General features: G+C 42.6%; 1 protein-coding gene across 3 annotated transcripts in view; it reads right to left on the reverse strand.

Moving 5' to 3' along the window:
- Window positions 1–16,471: 16,471 nt before the first annotated feature.
- The window catches only part of LEO1 (LEO1 homolog, Paf1/RNA polymerase II complex component), a 49,210-nt gene continuing 39,047 nt past the window's right edge, over window positions 16,472–26,634 (reverse strand). For 2 of the 3 annotated variants that reach the window (XM_082649044.1, XM_082649043.1), the window contains exons 11-12: window positions 26,076–26,173; window positions 16,472–16,708 (exon numbers count right to left, since the gene is read on the reverse strand). In XM_082649044.1, the coding sequence (XP_082505170.1) occupies window positions 16,604–16,708; window positions 26,076–26,173 (203 nt within the window). In that variant the 3' untranslated portion in view covers window positions 16,472–16,603. The remainder of the gene's footprint in view (window positions 16,709–26,075; window positions 26,174–26,634) is intronic. The other variant, XM_082649045.1, reaches the window with a different exon arrangement.

The following is a 26,634-nucleotide window of genomic DNA, read 5'->3' on the forward strand; positions in this document are numbered from 1 at the left end:
AAACAGGGACCTATGATACAGTGCGTTCTGGGCCTGATGGGAGCCAATCCAGCTATTAAACTAGAGATTAGTTTTGCAGTAAAACAAATACATCTCTCATCAGTCACCTATATCCACCAACCAAAAGAAAATCAGCGCAACGTGTAATGGGTTTGAGGAAACTTTTAGGGATAAACATCAAATAATTGAATTTTGAAACTTAAGGAATAATGAAATTCCCCTTGAATCTTTAGTGTTGGCTGGCCTTCCAAGCAAGGATGGCTGTCGGGCTTATGTTCACATATGGGAAGTCTTGATGCCTGTTGGAGGCTCGGGTGCTTGGGTTGTCAGGTAACTCTAGCTCCTGTGAGTCTGAGTGGACGTGGTGCCAGGAGCTGTGGCTGTGGGAGATAATGCCCTCATGCTCAGCCCAGTGGCACCCTGCTCCAAGCACCAAACAATGGGAGGATCCAAAATCCCCAAACATCTTTTGGCCTTCAAATATTAAGCTTTCCACCATGTCTACAAGGGTTGAGGGCCTCTAGGCTCGGCCCAACTGCCCTGTTGCTGAAGTAGCAGAGCCTCAAGGCCAGCCCTTATAAAGAACAGCTGACCTAATCTACAGATTTAATGTGATCCCTATCAAATTACCCATGACATTTTTCACAGAACTAGAATAATCCTGAAATTTATATGAAACCATAAAAGACCCATAATTGCCAAAGCAGTCCTGAGGGAAAAGAACAAAGCAGAAGGCATAACCCTCCCAGGCTTCAGACAATACTACAAAGCTACAGTAATCAAAACAGTGTGGTACTGGCACAAAAACAGACATACATATCAGTGGAACAGAACAGAGAGCCCAGGAAAAAACCTACACACCTATGGTCAATTAGTCTTTGACAAAATAGGCAAGAATATAAAATGGGAAAAAGATGGTCTCTTCAACAAGTGGTTCTGGGAAAGTTGGACAGCTGCATGTAAATCAATGAAGTTAAAACACACCCTCACACCATGCACAAAAATAAACTCAAAATGGCTTAAAGACTTAAACATAAGATATGACACCATAAAACTCCTAGAAGAGAACACAGGCAAAACATTCTCTGACAAAAATCATACCAATGTTTTCTTAGATCAGTCTCCCAGGGCAACAGAAATTAAAAACAAAAATAGACAAATGGGACCTAGTCAAACTTAAAGCTTTTGCACAGAAAAGGAAACCATAAACAAAACAAAAAAGCCTACGGGCTGGGAGAAAATGTTTGCAAATGATGTGACCAACAAGGGCTTAATTTCCAAAATATACAAACAGCTCATACAACTCAACAACAACAACAACAAAAAAACACAACCCAGCCGAAAAGTGGGCAGAAGACCTAAATAGACATTTCTCCAAAGAAGACATACAGATGGCCAATAGGCACATGAAAAGATGCTCAAGATCACTAATTATTAGAGAAATGCAAGTCAAAACTACAGTAAGGTACCACATCACACCAGTCAGAATGGCCATCATTAAAAAGTCAACAAAGAGCAAAGGCTGGAAAGGGTGTGGAGAAAAGGGAACCCTCCTACACTGTTGGTGGGAATGTAAACTGGTGCAGCCACTATGGAAAACAGTATGGAGTTTCCTCAAAAAACTAAAAATAGAGTTGATGTATGATCCAGCCATCTCACTCCTGGGCATATACCCAGATGAAACTAATTCGAAAAGATACATGCACCCCTATGTTCATAGCAGCACTATTCACAATAGCCAAGACATGGAAAAACCTAAATGAATGAATGGATAAAGAAGATATACAATGGAATATTAGCCATCAGGAAGAATGAAATAATGCCATTTGCAGCTCAACAGACTTGAGGTTGCCAAGGGGTTTGGAGGGATAGGAAAGGGAAGGAATGGGAGTTTGGGATTAGCAGAGGCAAACTATTATATATAGGATGGATAAAAAACAAGATCCTACTGTATAGCACAGGGAATTATATTCAATATCCTGTGACAAACCATAACGGAAAAAAATGTGAAAAAGTATATATACACATATGTATAAGTGAGTCACTTTGCTGTACAGAAGAAATTAACACAACATTGTATATCAACTTTACTTCAATAAAATTAAAAAAAAAGAAGAACAGCCGACTTTATGATTGAACTGTGCTAGTACTTCTCAGCATTCTGGATGAGTCTCTAAATGGCCTTTCTGGAGCGGGTGCTAATTATGTCTGTGTTTACTGCACAACTATGAAATTATACTTTAAAAATATAAAAGGGAGGGAAATATAATATATATCCAGGTTTTCTGCGTGGTAAGATGATGGGCCATTTCCTTTCCTTTGACCATTTCTATTTAACAAAAGACTTCTAAAAAAACGTATCTAATCAACTCTCAGAGGTAGAGGAATATAAACATTAAATCATGAAGAGTTTACATGGTCAAGTCCAAATCCCATCAAGTTGAGCAAACTGACTTCAGAGAAGTTGAATAACTTCCCCAAGATAATATCATTGGCTTGTTCATTCAATAAATACTTTTTATGCACCTATTATGTTCCAGCTACTGCACCAGTCACAAAGCTAGAAGTCAAATCTAGTGTTTTGTTTCCCACTGCTCTTTTTTCTCTAAACCTTTTGGTGACCATTTCTCTCAGATATTTTGGGTGTCTTTCTCCATAAGGTCACTAATGTATCTGTTCAGCAGTGTGACTGCTGTGCAAATAAGTTCCCGACTCTTGTCTCAAAAATGTTTTTGTTTTTGTTTTTAACTTAAGAAAAAGCTTTGGACAGAGGTCTTAAGTTCTAACTCAGCTTCCATGTCTGTAAAATGAGAATAACAGCAGCTGCCCTTTGAGTTGTTCTGAGGATTAGAACTGGTAAGGCCCATGCAGCACTTGGCAAAGCACCGAGTCTCCAGCGAGCCCTCCCGTGCTGTACCTGCTCGGACAAGGAAACCCAAGACCCAGAGCAAACAGTTACCAAAATAAACTTCTCATTTGGGAAGAATGTATTTTCTAAAGTCACAGACTTGCTTCTGAACATTTTTTAACCACAACTAGGATTATGCAAAAGCAACTCAATTCCCCCCTTCAATCAAAACAAGTCATTTCATCATTGTTTTAAAACAAACAGTTGAAAACCATACTTACAGCAAGCACGCGTTTCATACTTCAGTCATCCTCTTCTTCGCTGCCTGCTTTCCTCTTTCTGGAGGGTTCACCTCCTGAACAGATATGAGAGAGAAGGTGTAAAATTTAATACTGAACGTTTCTGGAAATTTTGTCTTAAGTAGTTCTGAGCTGATGGGGGAGCTAGCCCTTCATGTTAGAACCCTACCCACCAGCGGCGACCTTGTCCACAAACACTGTCTCTACAGGTCAGACAAGGGGAGCCCGGGCTTCCCTGGGCAGCAGTCAGGGCTCAGGGACACCTCACTCTATCCTGACGGGGATTCTGCTCATTATTACTTGAAATACATACCTCTGCTTCCTCAGTACTTCACTTTCTCTACCTAAAATTCAGTATTTTAAAGCCTGTCAATTTTTTTAAAAGGACTGCTTGTGTTTTATGTGCTTTTTCAGTATGCTTTCCAAGTTTTAAATATATTTTTTTCACATGAAAAATTAGTGCTTCCATTACACAGTAAGGCCGATTTCTTTCTTTTTTTTTTTTTTTTTTAGTAAGGCCAATTTCTATTACTGAGATGTTTCCTCTGATCTGTAACTCCAAACCCATAGCAATGCATGTTAAGTGTTCAGAAAACACTGGATGAATGAATATGGCACAATGGCAACAACATAGTGATTTGCTTGTGTAATTAAGACTTACATTTTCTTTGCACTTGTGCTCTTATAGGTGGAAAAGGAAATAATTAAAGGAAAATAATTTTAACAACATGGAAACGATCTAACCCTCCACTATTATCATACCCATGATGAAGGCGAGAGGGCCCTTGCTCTACTGTACCCAGCTACTTCTAATTCTCTGGTCGAGCCCTGGTGTCTCAGCCATGTGTCTTTTCTCACAGGTCTCTCCATCCTCTGGCATGTCCACCCTAATGCTCTTCCTTCTGCAACCAGCAAGACGGCACAGGTGTCAGGCCCTCCTCTGGGCCACGTCTAGGCTTATTACTGCATTCATCTCACTGAGTTACAGGGAGGTGTGTAGACATCTGTCTGTGCTCTAGGGCTGTGAGCTCCTCTTCATTCCAGGAGTTGACTTGTGGCTACAGGGCAAACCCCTTCAGACTGAATAAATTTGGTTTTACCCCATCACTGGTGAGCTTCTTTGCTCTCAGCGACCTTTGAGCCTTATCTTCATCTGGTCCCTCATCACTCTCTGAAGAATAGATTCTGGCCCTCTCCTCTGAAAGCAAAGGGACTTTAGATACGGGATTGACCTTCAAAGATGAAGACCCATTTATTCCTGAATTTTTCTACTCTTGAATATTGCTACTTCCCACCATATATTTCCCTTGAGGAGCCAACAATTTTTTAAAGTTTTCATAAAGAAGTATGTACAGCTTTCAAACATGCTTAAATGACTTAGATTGGAGAGGTTTTTCCTTCGGAGAGATTGTCTGATCATTTTTAAATACCCGAGGGGCTTTGTGCACACATTTTTTAAAAAATTTATTTTATTTATTTCTTATTTTTGGCTGCATTGGGTCTTCGCAGCTGCACACAGGCTTTCTCTAGTTGTGGTGAGCAAGGGCTACTCTTCGGTGTGGTGCACAGGCTTCTCATTGCGGTGGCTTCTCTTGTTGTGGAGCATGGGCTCTAGGCACACGGGCTTCACTAGTTGTGACATGCGGGCTCAGTAGTTGTGGCACGCGGGCTCAGTAGTTGTGGTTCCCAAGCTCTAAAGCGCAGGCTCAGTAGTTGTGGCACACGAGCTTGGTTGCTCCGCAGCGTGTGGGATCTTCCCAGACCAGGGCTCAAACCTGTGTCCCCTGCATTGGCAGGCAGATTCTTAACCACTGCGCCACCAGGGAAGCCCCACATATTTTAAAACTACAAAGTTTAAACGCTGGGTCCCTATACAAGCAGGAGAACTGCCTGTTACACATTTTCCTCCATAAGGACAAAATTATTTAATTGATTTTCTTATTATGGGGGTGCCTTATTTTCCCAGCTAAGCTTTTGTGTGGCAAAGTGGTCCCAGGGAAAACAAAATAAAAGGCCTTGGTACTGTTGTCCTAAGTGAATAACAGCAAGACAGTAAGAGCCCACGAGAGCACAATCGCTCCCACGGCCCTGAGATGGTGAAGCGTGACCTCCTCTCCCTACTCACCTCGGCCATGGTTCTTGCTGGCTTCTCCCTCCTCACCACTGCTGGGGCCCTGGTAGGGGGCACTCGGCCCCCGCTGGTTCTGCTTTTCCCACAGATGGATGGTCTCCTGGTGAGTAGACGCCCTCAAACGTTCTTCTTCTTTCTGTAAAGAAGCAAATAAATTACTGAACTTTAAAACAAAAAATGAACTCACTTAGTGCCCCCTTGAAACTACTTTACTGTAAAGAACACGTAAATGCCTCGCCCAGGATAACACCAGTTCCTATGTCCTCAGGGTACAGTTCTCTCCATTTTACACCTCTGTTACCACACATGGTCATCATCTTGTTCGTTCGAAGGCGTGAAGAAAACACAGGGTGAAGAGGCAAAGGCTCCCTCCCTCACACCAACCGCCCCATCAGAACTGGCACCGGTACAGCCTTGGGAGATGCAGCGTCCCCTGTGCTGCCAGGCAGAGCCCAGAGTGTGGCGACCAGCCTGAGGAACCTCGTTAATGTCCAGTGGACGCCTGAGGGAGGCGGATTCTCTTCACCCTGAGACAGACACCTGACTTGCCCAGGCTCCACCGAACTACCATGGTGCTCATATATTCCAGTCTGGGGCCCTCAACCCAGAGAGCTCCCCACAGCTCCTGATGGCAGGATGGGGAGGTTCTGGTGGGGAGGGTCCCTGAGCCCCAAAGCAGAGCCTTCATTCCCTTCCATCTGCCTGGCTTCTACACACTGGGGTTCACTAGGCAGAGCCAGTGTCAACTGAGTCAGAATGTCCTCATGACCTTCCCACATCACCTCCTATCTGGTTAACACAGTTTAATGATGTACATCAAGGGTTATATTTTTATATAAAGATTTTTTTTAATTAATTTATTTATTTTTGACTACATTGGGTCCTTGTTGCTGCACTTGGGCTTTCTCTAGTTGCAGCGAGCAGGGGCTGCTCCTCGTTGCGGTGTACAGGCTTCTCATTGCGGTGGCTTCTCTTCTTGCACAGCATGGGCTCTAGGTGCGTGGGCTTCAGTAGTTGTGGCTCGTGGGCTCTAGAGCGCAGGCTCAGTAGTTGTGGCCCACGGGCTTAGGTTGCTCCGCGCTATGTGGGATCTCCCCGGACCAGGGGTCGAACCCGTGTCCGCTGCACTGGCAGGCGGATTCTTAACCACTGTGCCACCAGGGAAGCCCGGGTTATATTTTTAAATTACTAGTTTCCCTCTGAAATCTCATAGATTGGAGAGAGAACACCCGAGGGTCCGGATTGCTGTATCTCACCATCAGCCATTGACTATGACAATTACTGTGGTTAACCACATGCTTAGAAGGTTAAGCAGGCTCCCTGACAACCACAAGAAATAAAACAGCTGTGACAATAAGAAATGATGAATTAACATTCTGGAAAGCACAGTTCTTAATACCCCAAACAATCCCAGGATAAACCTCAGCCAACATACCTGAACCATCTCTGTGCGCTGGCATTCAGGGTCACGACCAGCCATCGGTAAGATTCTAATCTTCTGTGTCCTCGAGCATCTGTTAGCAAGTAGCAGGGTCATCTTTCTAAGTGTGGCACAGTCTGTAGCATGAGGTCTGCAGGAAACAGAAGAAAACGTCTCACTGTTTACAAAGAATATTTGGAGGCAATCATACCAACAGCAAACACAGTTGCGGACAATGACACAGCAGCCCCTGCGGCAGCCCTTTCCTCTGGCGCATGCGCACACCAAGAGCATGCTCGCGATCGGCAGGCTTCCCAGGTAAATGTCCCTGAAGGGAAGGGACACGCTGGCCAGCAGAGCAGCACAGACAGTCCAGGCTCTTACCAGGTGCGTCAATCAATGTGAGTTAATAACCGGTCTTCTGGTTTGTATGGCGGGCTCATGTTGGTTTCCATAGCGTGAACTGGCTCCCTGAGGGACAGCAACTTGTTGCAAAGGTGAACAATAGCATGGGAACCAAACCATGGGCCTTGGTGAGCTGCACCTCAAAATCAGGTCAATCAGAACTGAGGCAGGCTTTGTGCACAGCCAACCTCTCTGCCCTGTTGCTCTTTAACTGCCAAGTAGCTGTGGGTCACTATGAATAGTTACCTGAAGGTGAGTTTGGACTTAAAGATGGCTTGTCCCTGCAGACCAGTGTCTTCCCTAATGAACAGCTGGTTGTGATTGCCCTGCATCGGGGCCTTGTCAACATCAAACACCTCATTGCCTAAATGCAGGGACAGGCTGGAAATAAGAAATAGTTCAGTTATTAGCGTGGATATTTAACAAATCCTACAGCTTCCATTCTACCCTGTTAGCTGTTCTTAAAATGCTGTGGAACTGCAGCATCCTGTCCCCATAATGAATTCATAAGAAAAACAAAGAAAAGATACTGGAAACAACTAACCTAACCTTTCAAAGTAAAAGGTGGTAAAATCCATCTTCCTTTCAACTTCAAATATAATTGTTTTTATCATTTTCCCACTCTCTACCATTTCATTAGTAAAATAGAAACCATTTTTTCAAACATACCAATTTATAATGTCCAATTATCACAAATGGGCGCTAAGATTAGGCTTTCATCTCAATAAGGTAGATACTGTGAATTTGATCACATCTTGGGTCTATGACTAGAGTATCCAAGTGCTGCACTGTGATCTTAACCTTATTTATTTCTCCCAGGTTTCCCAGGTAATGCCAGAGGCCTAGATCTTGTTGATTCTTTAATGAAAGATGATCCTAAAATACGGTCCTACGCAGAAAACTTCATTCATCCCAGGCCTCCCTCTGGGCATTTCCATACTCTTCAGGCATTTATGCTCACCTTCCATCGGACCACTTGACTATCCGAGCATTGCTTTCTTTAATTTCATTTCCTTCTTTGTCCCGGCGTATCCTCCATCGTATAGTATTTTCTATCTGTTTCAAAACACAAAGGCATTAGAAAACCAGTGTTACTAACTGCGTGCTCTTTTTTCCTCAAGTGACCTATAATCATGTGCCAAGAGTTCATAGATGGTAAGAGAATAAGCTCACCACAAAATAGCTGATTAGGCAACATGGAAACCTTCCTGCTACAGATACCTAGAGATATTGGTTGAACTCAACAGACATTTTGTTTTAATCTTCTCTGAGCTCCAGTTCATGGCAGTGGAAGCAAAAACTTCGGGGCCATATGAGGTAGGCGGTTACAACTGAGATCTCTGTCTATTGCAGCCCAACTTGAAGGCTATGAACCCAGAGAAAGAAGGACTAAAAAAGGACCCATTCGCCTAGTAAGATAGAGAAGCTCTGAGTATTAATTTTAAAAAGAATATACAATTAAGTAATAAACAACAGATTAAAACCTGAGACTTTTGCTTTACCCTACCCTTATGGTGGGGAACTCCAAATTACAAAAGTAGCATAAAAATGGATCCTGCCACGGCTACCACTGCGGCCTCTGGCAGAAGCTTATTCAAAACCCGGTTAAAGGCAATGCCATCCCTGTGAGAGCAATGGTAGGGTTTTGCCATCCAGGCCTTCTTGAGGGGGACCACCTAATGACAAGGCCTATTTTCTGTGCATAACCTGAATTTCCATAAAGAGTCTGAGATACTCTTATTGTGGGAAGCTGCTTGGATCTATCCACAATAAAATGTGGAGGCAGTTCGGTGTACCTAGCTACATTATTATTTATCCTGAAGGAAATAGCTAACAATTTTCAAGAATTTTTATCTTTACTTCTGTCGAAAAATTACAACCGCAAAAGAAAGGTTAAAAAAGTGACAATTCTACAAGGATTTTTTAAAAAGGATATATACCTTCTCCTCTAAAAATATTCTGAAAAGATATTTAATTCCTTGTTCTAAGCAGTTATTTGTTGATTGTTTATGACAATAAACATAAAGATCATTTTATAAGCTGGTCTCAAATTGTTACCCCTGTGTTTTACTTTATAAAAGGAAAAACTCAAAAAAAAAACCAAAAAACAAAACACAGGAATGAAGTGTGAAATGGTACCTTTAATTTTAACCTGGTTCTATCTTCTTCATCAAGCACTTCCTCATCTTCAAATTCATCTTCATAATACTGAGGATCAAAAGGCCTAAAAGTTGTTTTTTAATGTAGTATTAGCCATCTTTAGTATTGAATATAATTAATGTATAAAATAATCTTTACAACATGCACTAATATGTTAAAAAAATCACAGTAGACAAATAACTTCATGTAAAACTTCAAAAAGTATGCAAATTACTGTACTTCCTTGAAATTTGATTTTAAAACATATTACCTGAAATAAAATCCAAATGTGACTAATAGTTCGAAGTTTTTAAATTATATTTTTGTTCGGTGACGTATGTCCTCTAAAGTATAGGTGACACATGATCTATCTCTTCATATTTTTTAAGAAAAGTGTCATGTTTAATTGCATAAGAGCTTGCAATAGTGCACCATCGTGAATAATACCCATCAACACTATTTTGTTGTCTAAAATTGTGGTCGTTTCTAGATTCACAAAGGCTTTTGCATTGAACATTTGTGATTTCTCTAGAAAACTTTCTCACTCTCATTTTCCAATTTTTCAGCTTTATGATAGTGAAAAATACCTTCATCAGCTATGTCTGCTCATTTATAAGAAAGTGCCAAAGTGCTAGAAGAATTATTAGCATTAAAACTTTCTCACACCAGTAATTCATCATTTTCTACCACAGCACATTCTAAGTTTATTTTTTCAGAGTTACATGAGAAATCTCCCACCTCTGTGATTAGCCAACTCATTATAAATAAGAAAAACATTTACATTCCACATGTTTTTACTCAATATCTTGGGGGGGAAAAAAAAACCTTTAATCAGTCCTCTTACTTGGGTTCTATGCTGAGAAATTTGGGTAGTTTAACAAAGTACAATTCATTTCCTAAATCATAGTTGATGCTGGGAATTTCTACTTCTATTTTGGTTTCAGAAATTGGCTCTTCCTCCTGCTGGTCCTGAGGCACTCCACGTCCATCCTAAGAAGAGAATCAGAATGTGAGAGCCTGAGTTGACATTAGAAATGCTCTAGCTCTCCTTCTGCACTAGGCAGATGCAGGTGTGACCAGAAGTAAACTTGGACACCCCTTCAGAGATAAAGCAGTTGGCAACCCCTCCAGGCCTCTCCTTAAAATTTCATCCTCTCCCCACCCCCCCCAAAAAAACCACCATGCAAAATAAGACCTGTTAGCCTGCATTACCAGAAAAAATGTTGACATATCTAGCTTGCATAAGATATTTAGCAACAGATGTGTGAAATTATGCAACCCCTCAATGCTAAGTAAGTATTAAACTCAGAGAAGAATGTCAAATAGTACACACTTGGCACATGTGTAAATAAGAAAAACTTTTAAATAAAAGGTTTTCAAATTATGCATCCTCACAGTCTAGCCCCTAAAGTTTGGCATCAAATTCATTCTGAGCAATTCCTTCTATTCCCTTTAATATCCAGAAATTCCCAACATAGCTAAGAAAGTCACCCATTCGTCAGATGTTTCAGACTGCTATTCATTATCCATGTCCCCTCCCTACATGACCCATCGGCCTCTGAAACTTTTTTCTTAACTTTGAACAATGGGCCCAGTTGAGATTTGTTATTGTACTTACAGTAACAGGCTGTCCTGAAATGGGTGGTTGATTGTCCCTGTCACTCTCTGAAGAAATGTCATCTATGTCTCCAAACAGATCCATGGTCCCACTATAATCTTCAATGTTGGGGGAAAAATGCACAGTATTAATTTCTCTCACTGAAGTTCTTCACACAGTTCTTAGCCCATCACTTCAACATATTCCCAAGATTCATAAACCAAACCTCCACTAAACCATGATCAGACTGGCTCCCTGAGCCTGGCCCTCAGAAGCCTCACAAGAGTGTCTACAGGGAAGGGAAACAGCGAAGTTAGCTGGTGGAAGGCCAAGCTGCTGTGATAGCCAGCTTTCAAGGTGGATCCTAGGGATCCCTGCCTCTGGTATTCTTGCCCTTGTGTGATCCTCTCCCACAGGTATCACGGTTGGTCTATGTGATCAATAGAATACAGCCTCACTTCCAAGGCCCTGCATGACATTGTGGCTTTTTTGCCTTGCTCTTTCTCCCTTGGGTCACTTGCTCTGGAGGAAGCCAGCTGCTGTGATGTGAAGACACTCAAACTGCTGTGGAGAGGCTCATGCAGTGACAAACTGAGGTCTCCTGCCAAGAGCCATGGGAGTGAACCATCTTGGAAACAGATCCTTCAGCCCCAGGCAGGCCTTTAAATAACACAGTCTCAACCAACATCTTGATTGCAGCCTTGTGGGAGACCCTGAGCCAGTGCTAAACCACTCCTGACCCTTAGAAACGGTGAGATAGATTAAATGTTTGTTGTTTTAAGCTGGTGCTCTCAATGAATGTAGTTAGGGAAGGTGGGGGATGGTATGCAAGTCACACAAAATATGTCTGCTCTGACACTCCTATCTCCCTGTCTTTGAATTCCCTCTGCACAAAGCCAGGGAAGCTTTGGTATCTCAACTTCATTAAATGAAGGCCACCACTGAGATTTTTGGTGAACCAGTCAAGTATAGAGCCATGTCCAGCTATATGTCCTAACACATCAAATCCAGAATATATCGATATAAGTGCACCCGTATCAGTAAATTTGGCCCAAGGTAGTTAGTGTTTGTCCTTCATCTCACATTCTTAGAATCCACGTCCACACACATTCCCCAGGCTTTTGCTCATATTTAATAGCAAAATCTTGCAATTCTTTTGGTGTGTAAGTTATTTCTTCTTCAGTCAGAGTTTGTGCTTTCTTTGCCAGAGTATGATGAGATCCTAGTGATGGGTCTGCTGGTAAAAAGTAGGTCAGACAGCACTCAGCTGGGTGATTCTTGAGGGGAATGCAGACTGCCCCAAGTGATGTTATTACAGCATTTTCAAGCAAGAAGACTAGTTTCACAACCTACTGAATGGGAGAAAATGTTTGCAAACGATAGGACCGATAAGGGGTTAATATCCAAAATATATAAACAGCTCATACAACTCAGTATCAAAAAATCAAACAACTTGATTAAAAAATGGGCAGAAGACATGAACAGACATTTTTCCAAAGAAGACATACACATGGCCGACAGGCACACGAAAAGATGCTCAACATCACTAATCATTCATGGAAATGCAAATCAAAACCACAGTGAGCTATCACCTCACACCTGTCAGAATAGCTACCATCAAAAAGTCTACAAGGGCTTCCCTGGTGGCGCAGTGGTCGACAGTCCGCCTGCCAATGCAGGGGACACGGGTTTGTGCCCCGGCCTGGGAAGATCCCACATGCCGCGGAGTGGCTAGGCCCGTGAGCCATGGCCGCTGAGCCTGCGCTCTGCAACGGGAGAGGCCACAACAGTGAGAGGCCCACGTACCGCAAAAAAAAAAAAAAAAGTCTACAAATAGCAAATGTTGGGGAGAATATGGAGAAAAGGGAACCCTTGTATGCTGTTGGTGGGAATGTAAATTGGTGCAGCCACTATGGAAAATAGTATGGAGGTTCCTCAAAAAACTAAAAATAGAACTACCATATGATCCAGTAATTTCATTCCTGGGTATATATCTGAAACAAAAACCCTAATTCAAAGAGATATGTGCATGCCAATGTTCACAGCAGCAACATCTACAATAGCCAAGATATGGAAGCAACCTGTCCATCGTCAGATGAACAGATAAAGAAGATGTGGTATGTATACACTGAAATACTACTCAGCCATAAAAAAGAAAGAAATTCTGCCATTTGCAACAACATGGATGGACCTACACGGTATTATGCTTAGTGAAATAAGTCAGAGAAAGACAAATACTGTATGTTATCACTTATATGTGGAATCTGAAAAATAAAACAAACCAGTGAATATAGCAAAACAAACAGACTCACAGATGTAGAGAACAAACTAGTGGTTACCAGTGGGGAGAGGGAAGGGGGAAGGGACAAAATAGAGGAAGGAGATTAAGAGGTACAAAGTACTGTGTATAAAATAAATAAGCTACAAGGATATACTGTACAGCACAGGGAATATAGCCAATATTTTATAACTTTAAACGGAATATAATTTATAAAAATATTTGAATTACTATTTTGTACACCTGAAATATAATATTGTAAATCAACTATATGTCAATTTAAAAAAACCTGTTTCCTCAGATATAGGAAGGCAGACTGCTTCTCACAGGCAAGGCAGGCTCAGAGGGACTAGAAAATTTGTTTTTCAGCTTTATCTGAGTCCAAACAGAAATCCCCATTCCTAGTTTCTTTCTCAATCAATACCCTTTCACATGAGAGACTTGAAGAGGCTGTGAATTCAGCTGATGTTGTAGTTCTGCAACCACACAATTACATGCGTTTGATTTTCAGCTACCTCAGCCCTCTGACTACAAGATATGAGATTCCTTTAGGGCTGTCACAAGTGCTCCCTGGTTCTCTGACCGTGACTTGAGCAGAATGTTTGAAGACCTAAGCTTCTGTGAAGTCATAAAGAGAAAGACAAATACCACATCCCTTATATGTGGACTCTAAAATACAACACAAAGAAACCTATCTACAAGACAGAAACAGACTCACAGACATAGAGGACAGACTTGTGGTTGCCAAGGGGGAGGAGGTGTGGGGGGAGAAGGAATGGGAGTTTGGGATTAGTGGATGCAAACTATTATATAGAGAACAGATAAACGACAAGGCCCTCCTGTATAGCATAGGGAACAATATTCAGTATCCTGTGACAAACCCTAATGGAAAAGAATATGAAAAAGAATATATATGTATAACTGAATCACTTCGCTGTACAGCAGAAATTAACACAACATTGTAAATCAACTCTACTTCAATAAAGTTTAAAAACAAACCAAAACTAACCTAAGCTTGTCGACTTTCTGTAAGTGCTCCAGGGCACTCAGAAGCATCCAACCCACACCACCGTCCTTAGTCATCAGGACCGCCTAACAAGTGTAGCAGCCGCTTGAGCCCTCAATCACAGGGGATAATCTGGTTCATCATGATGCCAAGGCACCACCAGCATCCTGTTTCCCATTGGTGAGGAGCTCAGACCCAAACCAATCTACACATCTCATCTTTGAGGATTTGCTTCCTGGACTACCCAGTCAGGTCCAAGTTGAGCAACAGAAAACATACCAGTTGTCTACACAGATAGATCTTAGTATTTTTTAAAAATTGTAATTAGGTTTAAAGTTGTTGATTTGGTTACAAAAAGTACAAAGAGGACTCCCTAAGGGATCACAGAATTTGCAAATTCAGAGAGCAACTTCCACCCCTAGAGATGAGGGAACAAAGGGGAAAGTTACAATTATTATTAAACTTACAAACTTACAGACAGGGCCCCTTGGAGCTGAAACATACCTGAGGAAGGGAAGTGTCCAGCTGGTACCGATGTCTCTCGGGAGTACAATGAAGCTGCCTCTTCAAGTCTTGGTAAACTGCAAACCGGACTGAGCTGCTGTGGGAAGAAACTACTGCTGCTGCTGAGCCCCCTCAGAAACAATGGAGGTCAACAGGAAGCCCCCAGAAAAGTTCCATAAACAAACAGGAAGGAGGAATCTTTTCTTTGTTATTCAGGCTCCCAGTTCCCTCTGGCGCCCCCTAACAGGGGGCAGCTGGCAAAGCTGAAATGTGCTTGCAGAGCCTTGGCTCTGCATAGCCAAGCTCTGTAGAGAAGGGCAGGTTTGGAGACAAGAGACAAGAGCTCAATCACTGTCACATATGTGTCTGCTAGTGAAAAAACAATGTTGCCTTGTAAAGGACAGAGTCAAAATGAAGGCTCTCAAGAGCCAGGCATCGGAGTTTCAACTTGATAAACCAAGAAACAGCAAGGGACTGAAGGTTTCTGAGTTTAGGAGAGTGACACAGTGGTGAGTTAGGACCTTATTCTCTTTCAATGTCACTTCTCTATAACCAGGCTTCAGAAGAGCCTCCCACAAGCCACCCCTCCTAGATTGTATTAACAGGCCTAGTCCGTTCATAAGGGAAAGATTAGGCTGTGTAGAAGAGCACTGCAGAAAAGACAAATACATATCTTAAATATGGATTTCAAATATATCTGCTAATTCTTTGCCATTTCTACCATCGAGAGGAGTCAAACTTCCCTCCCTTTGAATATGAGCTCACATCAGTGACTCACTTCTATTGAACAGAATGTGGTGGATTTTGAAAAAAGATAATACAGCTCTCTTGGGGTGCTCACCATCAGAACCCAGCCACCATGCTGTGCGAAAGCAGGGCTACAACTAGGACGCAACATGTGAGATACTCACTTTGGTGAAAAATATAAGTGGTGCCAGAATCTTAGTGATCAAGGTAAATAATATTGCAATACATTTTCAACTCCATGCAAAACACTCCCATAAACAAAACATCAAAATTTCAAATAAAGAGACAATCTATCCAGTTTTGTACTTGTGCCACTCTTCTCACTTGGCTTACCCTAATCCCAGCCCTGTCAGATCATCTTTATTTAAATTTTTGACATTTTATTCATCATATTTTTACATTAATTTTAATTTTTTTAAATGTTGTATTACGGTATTATTAAACTTGATTGCTGTAGTGGGCTGAATAGGGACACTTCAAAATTCATATCTACCCAGAACCTCAGAATGTGACTTTATTTGGCAATAGGATCTTTGCAGATGTAATTAGTTAAGATGAGGTCACACTGGATTAGGGTTAACCCTAAACCCATTGATGGGTGTCCTGAAAGGAGACTGGGATCTGGAGACACAGAGCAGAGACACAGAGCAGACACACAGGGGAACAAGCCATGTGAAGACAGAGGCAGAGATTGGAGTTATGCTGCTACGAGCCAAGGATTAGTGGGATCCTCCAGAAGCTAGGACAATGCAGGGAAGGATTCTTCCCTTTAGAGGGAGCACGGCTCTGCCGACACCTTTATCTAGGATTTATAGGCTTCAGAACTGTGAGAGAATGTGTTTCTGTGGTATTAAGTCACCCAATTTGTGGTACTGTGCTACAGCAGACCTAGCAAACGAATACAATTACGGAGGCTTTTTTGCGCCCCTTTTAAAACTCTGCACCCCAGAAGAATGCCTCACTCGCTTCACCTGGCCCTTGCAAGGCTTCTCTGTGGGGCCTGGGAGGAATTCACTAAAACCTAAGAATTAGTGTAAGGCATTAACAAAATCAGCCTGCTTTGGGAGGGGTCAATTTCTTGAACAGAGACCTGCTTTTTAAATTTTTTTATTACAATTAAAATTACTCAAAAGCAAATCAATTTATTTCAGTCAAAATAATTCATGTTTACATCATATTTATAAAACAAACTGTACAATAAAATATATAAAGTTCTCACATTTTCTACTTCAATCATCATCTTCTTCCTCTTCGTCACTGATCACGTACTTCTTGTGCTTTTTATTTGCTTTATCATCATCTTCTGCTTTTCTCTTTCCAGAAGGCTCACCTTCCTAAACAGATAAAAATTTGAAGAATCTCAAAGTTCATAGAGAATATTTCTAGAAAGGTTTATCAAAAGTAGCTCTGAGCTGAATAACCCTCTGAAAACCCAAAAATAACATAAATTTTAATAAGAACATTTACCAGCTGAATAAAACCAGTGGTTAAAGTCATGGCCAGTTTCCAAATCTACAGGTACTAGAGGCATTCAAAATGACTACGGAGTAATAACAAAACTAACCCTAAAACCCAATTTCAGGCCCATGAGGGCGAACTAAGCAATTATGACCCAGTCTCACAGGGGGAAGAAGCTGTTGTATATAGAGAAGAGCTGCAGGAAAGTGGAAATGGGCTTTGCCCTGGGAAGAGTTAGGGCTCTCCCAAAGAAGTCAGCCTATATAACCGCTTGTTCTGCTGACTATTTTGAGCATAATTAGGCATTTACTTAAACTTTTTTCTCCACTTGCTGAGCATTTCACTTCTTCGTTACCTAAAAAGCATTCTAAAGACTGTCAATTTTTTTTTTTTTTTTGTGGTACGCGGACCTCTCACTGTTGTGGCCTCTCCCGTTGCGGAGCACAGGCTCCGGACGCGCAGGCTCAGCGGCCATGGCTCATGGGCCCAGCCGCTCCGCGGCATGTGGGATCTTCCCAGACCGGGGCACGAACCCGTGTCCCCTGCATCGCCAGGTGGACTCTCAACCACTGCGCCACCAGGGAAGCCCTAAAGACTGTCAATTTATTATTATTTATTTATTTATGGCTGTGTTGGGTCTTCATTTCTGTGCGAGGGCTTTCTCTAGTTGCGGCGAGCGGGGGCCACTCTTCATCACGGTGCACGGGCCTCTCACTGTCGCGGCCTTCTCTTGTTGCGGAGCACAGGCTCCAGACACGCAGGCTCAGTAGCTGTGGCGCACTGGCTTAGTTGCTCCGCGGCATGTGGGATCCTCCCAGACCAGGGCTCGAACCCGTGTCCCCGGCACTGGCAGGCAGATTCTCAACCACTGCGCCACCAGGGAAGCCCAAGACTGTCAATTTTTTGAAACAACTATTTCTTGTTTTGGATGTACTAAAAACTCACATAATAAAGATTTTTTTTTTAATATTTGAAAAAATATTTTTGAAGAAATTAAAGGCTTTCATACACAAGTTTCCACTGCTTAAAGTCACGTTGTATAATGTTCTAATAGAAACAAAAAATTTGGTAAGTTTTCTAAAAACACTTCTTACAGATAGAATTTGAACAGATCAACATTAAATAATATCAAAAATTGATTAAAATGAAATGATACTAAATATGATACTCCAGAATTGCCTTAACAAGACTCCTCACCAAAAATAAAACAGGGTGAACAAAGTTTAAAAGTTGAAGTTGGGGAAGGCCAAGCATCTTACTATCCTGTCCAGAGAATGCTTCTGGATGTAGCATACAAGCTGGCATAGCCACTTTTTCTGATGCCTGGCCCTCTGAGGAGAAGATATCAATACTATCTCACACTTGTTTCCTGCCTTATTATCCCAAATGCATCCCCACAGAGCTGAAGTCATAGGAGAATTCAAAGGGGTAAGTTATGAATCCACAGGAAAAGATCCAGAAGTCCTCCTGCACTTACTTCCCAGCTGGCAGCAATAAAGTTACCCCAACAGCAAGCCTGGAGGATGGATCCTGCCCCCAGGCTGTGACAAGCCTCCTTTCTACTTCCCAGCCTTGAGCAAACCTAAACACTTCTCTCCCAACCCCACACTGGCAAAGGCAAGAAGCACATTCACTACTACCACCACTTTTCCTTTATTTTCAGCTGATGAATCTTATCTTAAACTATTTACATGCCAGCCTGGTTTGTGGCAACCTTCTCCAAGTAAACTTCAGTGTGTATGGTCTCTTCAGCTCTAAAGTTCTTTAATAGGTTTAAATTTGAGTGAATAAAAGAATAACGGGCATGGTAGGTCTAAAAGGTGGTAAAGCCTGTCCTAAAGGAACCTAGACAGGGCCAAGCAGCTGGGAAGTCAGGAGCCAGGTCAAAGCTCTCCCAAAGAAGTCTAATTGGCATCGGTTCTAATCCACTGTCTCGGGTAAGATGCTCTGGAATTCTGCTCTGAAAATCCTTCCAGGACTGACTTCCCAGGTGGCTACAGACAAGCACAGTAAAGCCCAGCAAAGGCATGCAAGCCTGCTACTCCCAGGACTTAGAAAGTTGAGTGGCAACCTTCAGGAGACCTCATTTTGTGAAAGCAGGGGTATGGGATTCTGCCTTAGTGAACTTGGCTGGAATAAATCCCTGTGCCATGTAAATGCAACAAATAACAAAAATACTCATATATTAGAGGCACACAGGCTGACAGGAGAAGATGGCGAAAGAGTAGGATGCGGAGATCACCTTCCTCCCCACAGATACATCAGAAATACATCTACATGTGGAACAACTCCTACAGAACACCTACTGAACACCGGCAGACGACCTCAGACCTCCCAAAAGGCAAGAAACTCCCCACGTACCTGGGTAGGGCAAAAGAAAAAAGAATCAACAGAGACAAAAGGATAGGGACGGGACCTGCACCAGTGGGAGGGAACTGTGAAGGAGGAAAGGTTTCCACACACTAGAAGCCCTTTCGCGGGTGGTGACTGCCGGTGGCGGAGCGGGGGAGCTTCGGAGCCACGGAGGAGAGCGCAGCCACAGGGGTGCGGAGAGCAAAGCGGAGAGATTCCCGCATAGAGGATCGGTGCCGACCGGCACTCACCAGCCCGAGAGGCTTGTCTGCTCACCCGCCTGGGCGGGCGGGGCTGGGAGCTGAGGCTGGGGTTTCGGAGGTCAGATCCCAGGGAGAGGACTGGCAGCGTGAACACAGCCTGCAGGGGGTTAGTGCACCACGACTAGCCAGGAGGGAGTCCGGGGAAAAGTCTGCAGCTGCCGAAGAGACAAGAGGCTTAAAGGAGCTCCAGAGACCGGCGCGAGCCGCGGCTAAAAGCGCGGACCCCAGAGACGGGCATGAGACGCTAAGGCTGCTGCTGCCGCCACCAAGAAGCCTGTGTGCGAGCACAGGTCACTATCCACACACCCCTTCCGGGGAGCCTGTGCAGCCCGCCACTGCCAGGGTCCCGGGATCCAGGGACAACTTCCCCGGGAGAACGTACGACGCGCCTCAGGCTGGTGCAACGTCACGCTGGCCTCTGCCGCCGCAGGCTCACCCCGCATCCGTACCCCTCCCTCCCCGCGGCCTGATAGAGCCAGAGCCCCCGAATCAGCTGCTCCTTTAACCCCGTCCTGTCTGAGCGAAGAACAGACACCCTCAGGCGACCTACACGCAGAGGCGGGGCCAAATCCAAAGCTGAGCCCGGGAGCTGTGAGAACAAAGAAGAGAAAGGGAAATCTCTACCAGCAGCCTCAGGAGCAGCGGATTAAAGCTCCACAATCAACTTGATGTACCCTGCATCTGTGGAATACCTGAATAGACAACGAATCATCCCAAATTGAGGAGGTGGACTTTGGGAGCAAGATAGATTATTTTTTCCCATTTTCCTCTTTTTGTGAGTGTGTATGTGTATGCTTCTGTGTGACATTTTGTCTGTATAGCTTTGCTTCCACCATTTGTCCTAGGGTTCTGTCCGTCCGGTTTTTTGTTTGTTTACTTTTTAAATTTTTTTTCTTAATAATTATTTTTTATTTTAATAACTTTATTTTATCTTACTTTATTTTATTTTATCCTCTTTCTTTCTTTCTTTCTTCCTCTATTTTCTCCCTTTTATTCTGAGCCGTGTGGAGGACAGGCTCTTGGTGCTCCAGCCAGGCGTCAGTGCTGTGCCTCTGAGGTGGAAGAGCCAACTTCAGGACACTGGTCCACAAGAGACCTCCCAGCTCCACGTAATATCAAACAGCGAAAATCTCCCAGAGATCTCCATCTCAACACCAACACCCAGCTTCACTCAACGACCAGCAGGCTACAGTGCAGGACACCCTATGCCAAACAACTAGCAAGATAGGAACACAACCCCACCCATTAGCAGAGAGGCTGCCTAAAATCATAATAAGGCCAGAGACACCCCAAAACACACCACCAGACGTGGACCTGCCCACCAGAAAGACAAGATCCAGCCTCATCCACCGGAACACAGGCACTAGTCCCCTCCACCAGGAAGCCTACACAACCCACTGAACCAACTTTAGCCGCTGGGGACAGACACCAAAAACAACGGGAACTACGAACCTGCAGCCTGCGAAAAGGAGACCCCAAACACAGTAAGATAAGCAAAATGAGAAGACAGAAAAACACACAGCAGATGAAGGAGCAAGGTAAAAACCCACCAGACCTAACAAATGAAGAGGAAATAGGCAGTCTACCTGAAAAAGAATTCAGAATAATGATAGTAAAGATGATCCAAAATCTTGGAAATAGAGAAAATGCAAGAAACATTTAACAAGGACCTAGAAGAACTAAAGAGGAAACAAGCAATGATGAACAACACAATAAATGAAATGAAAAATACTCTAGAAGGGATCAATAGCAGAATAACGGATAGCAGAAGAATGGATAAGTGACCTGGAAGATAAAATAGTGGAAATAACTACTGCAGAGCAGAATAAAGAAAAAAGAAAGAAAAAAACTGAGGACAGTCTCAGAGACCTCTGAGATGAACACAAAGCTTCCTAATACAGCCATGAATGCAGGTCCCTAAAGACACAGGAACAGGCAGCCCAATTGTTGGAGTTGTCTTCCAACAATTTATTTTTTAGACTGATTGTAAAACTCACATTAGAAACCAGCTCTCAGAATTTATTTAACCCAAAATATACCTAAGAATATATACAAATAAGGGTGTATTAAAGTATAAGTGACCAACACCAAGAGTGTCAAGGCTTCCACGGAAACACATTCAGAATCCCAACCACACTGGAGGGGAAGCTGGGACTACCCTGGTTCCAAGTTGCTGATGGCTCCATAAACAGAGGGGCCTCTAACAGGTAAGGCAGGGCTGACAAGGGGGGAAGGGAGGCTCCACGAGGCAGAGCTGGGGGAGGAAAGAGAGACATGGAGAGGAACCAGACCACCAGCACCACATTCTAGGTAGTCCTTGGCAGGTCATCTCTTTCATCCAAGAAAGCTGAGACCTGGCAGTGATGCCCTTCCTTCCCATTGTCTGCATGTTCCTTTCCACAGCAGTCTTTCCCTTTTCCACAGTTTCTTCTACTACCCATCTTTCCACTTTTGCTGTAATTTAGGTTTTCTAAAGTTTTCACTGCTTACAAAAATAAGGGAGGATAAAAAGTTCTGTTTCTCTCCTTTTTTGTAACTTAGACCCTGTTGGGGAAGGGAAGCTAGCATTCACCCACTTTCATATCTGTTATTTACTATAATACAACTTTACAAGGCAGCGAGCATAAACCCCATAGAACAGATGAGGAAACAGACTTGGAAATGTGAGATGACTTGCTCAAGGCCATACAAGTAGTATAAAATAGCCCAAGATTCAGTAATCCAGTTCATTCTAATCCAGACCCATGCCCTTTCCCCATATCAAGGAATGCTCTGGTGACAACGGTGTTTCTCTGGGGTGGGGACTTGGGGTCTGAAAACTCACTTTATCTCAGAGGAATACTAGGCTCATGGTGTGTGGGTAGGGTTTAGTGTGCAAATAAGGAGAGGGACCTAGAGCAGGTCTGACCCCTTTCGTCCTCTCTCCCATAGTGACCCATGCCAGGACTTGAACTGGGGCAATAAGGGGAGGCAGAGGCAGGGGTTGGGAGGTCCGGGCAGAAGTAAAGTCTCTGTTGTCAGGAAAGGGGAAAGGAGGGGTACAGGAAGACTTAACGGCGAGTATTTGGGTGCGGAAGATAGAGGTATAACAGACAGCTAGGAGGCATTTATTTTAAAATAAAATGCCTGTATAACAGACAGCTAGGAGGCATTTGCAAGAGACATTTTTAAGTCAGGAAGTTACAGGTTTGCAATCGCCCAGACTAGAAGAAGACTGTTTGATGGATCACATTTAGAAATCTCATTTCTGAGAATACTAGAAATAAACAGAAGTCCCATGGCACTTTTCAAGTTTTATTCACAGTTTCTGCTTGCCAAAAAATAAAACGGCATCTGCTTAGATGAGGATTCCTGTTTGCCAACAGTTCAACATACTATAAATGCATGATTAAGATGTTTCCTATCTAATTTAAAACAAGTATGTTGCAGAATAATTTAACAATTTTTGTCTAGTTATCTTCCATAGCATGGCACTTTCAAGAAAGACTGGGAAATATTAAATGTTGTAATTAACAATAACGCAAGAACAAAATTCTGTTTCACATGAGAAAAGAGCTCACAGAAGCTCACAGTTCACAGGCCAAAATGATCAAAATACATTAAAATCATGAATAACAGGAACACAACAATGTTCCCACAATATGGCAGAACAATCCTTTGAATAACCCTCCCATTGAAAATTACAATGATGAAAAACTATGAACAAACCAAAGTGATGGCAAGAAAATAAGGTGTAATCAGAGACCTAAAATTAAGCAAAAGCAAGAACCCACAGAGATAAGCACAGCACGAAAGCAGGCTTTCTCCTTGAAGACATTTACCAAACTGTGTGAACATGAGCTTGAGGTTTTATGCCTTGCAGGGTGCTGAGGACAGGAGACAAGGGCCAAGTGGAGCAGATTAATAGCAGACCCCAAAGGACTGTATCTTTAGTGTTCAGGTGAAGTAGAAATAAACCCAGGCCCATTTCTCTGAGGCAGGGGTAAGCAAACCTTTTTGGTAAAGGGGCTGAGAATAAATGTCTTAGGCTTTACAAGACATATGTATGATTTCTGTTGCAACTAATCAACTCTGTCACTATAGAAGGAAAACATCCATAGACAAATACATAAATGAATAACCATGGGTGGATTCCTAAAAAACTTTATTTGAAAAAACAGGTGGCAGGCCAGATTAGGTCAGTGGGATGTAATTTGCCAACCCCTGTTCTAAATGCCTGCAGGATAATTTCTAATCTCTAACATTAGAACTAATTAACAGGGGATTAAAACAAAAAATTTAAAATTTCTAGGAAAATTCATAACCACAAGTCAGAACCCATACTTCCAGTAAAACTAAGAAGACCTTATTCCAAGAATATAATTTAAAGTAGTCCCAAGGTACCTGGCAGAAGCAAATATATACCATCTTTGGAGGAATCCATCCATCTAAGCCACAAAAATTCCCATTGATCTGAGCTAAGTAAATCAGTTGCAGAGCACATGGAGAAATAAGTCATCATGAAAAAAAGCCAGCAGAAGTAACTGGCTGTAAAATCACACATGTAAAGATTTTAGACACTGGAATTCTCAGACATAAAAGACCATACATGTAGGTTTCAAATATTTAAAGACATTAAAAGGAGAAACTGAAAAATATAATTTAGGAGCAGAATTTTAAAAAATGACCAATTAGAAAAAGAAACTAAACTGCTAGAGATAAAAAACTGAAACAAAGTAAAAATTCAATGCAAGAGATTAACAATGTATTAGACAGCTAAAGAAAGAAGCACTGAACTAGAAGGATCTGAAGAACTGTCCTAGAATGCAGGGAGATAAAGACATGGAAAATATGAAAGGAGACTGAGGATCTGTCATGGAGGATAAAGTAAGAAGGAATAACATGCATCTAATCAGAGTTTCAGGAAGAAAGGAGAGACAAAATGGTACAGAAGTAATATCTGAAGAATTAATGGCTGAGAAATTTTCAGAACTGATGAAAAATACCAATCTACAGATTCAGAAAATCTAACAAATCCCAATCAGGAAAATAAAAGGAAACACTAAGTAACATACCATAGCAAAATTCAAGAATAGCAAAGATAAAAATAATCTAAAAAGACTTAAATAGGGACTTCCCAGGTGGTGCAGTGGTTAAGAATCTGACTGCCAATGCAGGCAACACAGGTTCAAGCCCTGGCCCAGGAAGATCCCACATGCCGCAGAGCAACTAAGCCCTTGTGCCACAACTACTGAGCCTGCGCTCTAAAGCCCGTGAGCCACAACTACTGAAACCAGCACACCTAGAGCCGGTGCTCTGCAATGAGAGAAGCCACCGCAATAAGCCCACGCACCACAACAAAAAGCAGACCCTGCTCACCACAACTAGAGAGAGCCCGTGCACAGCAACAAAGACCCAACGCAGCCAAAAATTAATTAATTAATTAATTAAAATAAATAAATAAAAAGACAAAATAAGTAGGCCATGGGGATGTGATGTACAGCAGAGTGACTACAGTTAATAATACTGTATTGTGGCCTTCCCTGGTGGTACAGTGGTTAAGAATCCGCCTGCCAACGCAGGGGACATGGGTTTGAGCCCTGGTCCGGGAAAATCCCACATGCCACAGAGCAACTAAGCCCATGCGCCACAACTACTGAGCCTGCGCTCTAGAGCCTGCGTGCCACAACTACTGAAGCTCGCGTGCCTAGAGCCTGTGCTCCACAACGAGAAGCCACCGCAATGAGAAGCCCATGCACCGCAACGAAGAGTAGCCCCCGCTCACAACTAGACAAAGCCCACGTGCAGCAACAAAGACCCAATGCAGCCATAAATAAATAAATAAATACTGTATTGTACAATTTAAAGTTGCTAAGAGCATAGATCTTAAAAGTTCTCATCACAAGAAAAAAACATATAACTATAACTAAACATATAACTATTGTGGTGTGATCATTTTGCAATATATACATATATCGATCAAATCTTTATGTTGTATACCTGAAACTAATATACTGTTATATAATGTTACATGTCAATTATATTTTGAAAGAAGACTTAAAATTTCTCAGCACCTGTACTCTTATAATTTGAAAAGGATACTGTCAAAAACATAAGTTAAAATTCCTTTGGAAATTTATTTCAATAATAGATGGGAATTTATTTTCTTGAATTACTCAATACTATTTCAAATATGAGTTCATCTAAATAAAAACAGATTTTTCTACCATAAGAATTATTTCTGTAATTTAAAAAATATATTAAAAATATAAAGAGAAACAGAAAGAAGAGATACATGCTCTGATCTACCCATATTAATGATTTCTAGTTCTCTAGTCGAGCCTTGGTATCTCAGGGCCATGTGTCTTCCCCCAGGCCTTTCCATTTACCTGGCATGCCCACCCTGGCTGGTTTGCCCTGCACACCTACCATTATTCCTTCAACACCCAACGAGAGGTCTCCTTCTCTGAGCAGAGGTATCAGACCCTCCTCTGGGCCACCCCTAGTCCTGTTACTGGATTTATCTCTCTGAGCTTCAGTGAAGTGTGTAGACATCTATCTGTGCTCCTGGGCTGTGAGCTCCTCTTCATTCCAGGAGTTGACTTGTAGGTACAGGGTAAACCTCTAGAATTGAATAAATTTGGTTTACCTCATCACTGGTGAGTTTCTTTGCTTTGAGTAATCTTTGAGCCTTATCTTCTTCTGATCCCTCATCACTGTCTGATGAATAGATTCTGGCTCGTTCCTCTGAAAGCAAAGGAAGAAGATTTGTAAGTGACTTTCAAAGACAATGATCCATTCATTCCCAGATTTTTCTTCTGATGAATATCTTTAGTTCCTTTGTACATTTTTTCCAGAGGAAACAAATAATTAAAAGTTTTTAAAACTTAAAGGTAAATGTGGGCTTCCCTGGTGGTGCAGTCGTTAGGAATCTGCCTGCCGGTGCAGGGGACGCAGGTTCAAGCCCTGGTCCGGGAAGATCTCACATGCCACGCAGCAACAGAGCCCGTGCACCACAACTACTGAGCCTGCGCTCTAGAGCCAAGAGCCACAACTACTGAGCCTGCGTGCCACAACTACTGAAGCCCATGCGCCTAGAGCCCGTGCTCTGCAACAAGAGAGGCCACCGCAATGAGAAGCCCATGCACGGCAACGAAGCGTAGCCCCCGCTCGCCGCAACTAGAGAAAGCCCACGCACAGCAAGACCC

Source organism: Grampus griseus (genome assembly GCF_964374135.1).
Source record: "Grampus griseus genome assembly, chromosome: 2".
NCBI lineage: Eukaryota > Metazoa > Chordata > Mammalia > Artiodactyla > Delphinidae > Grampus > Grampus griseus.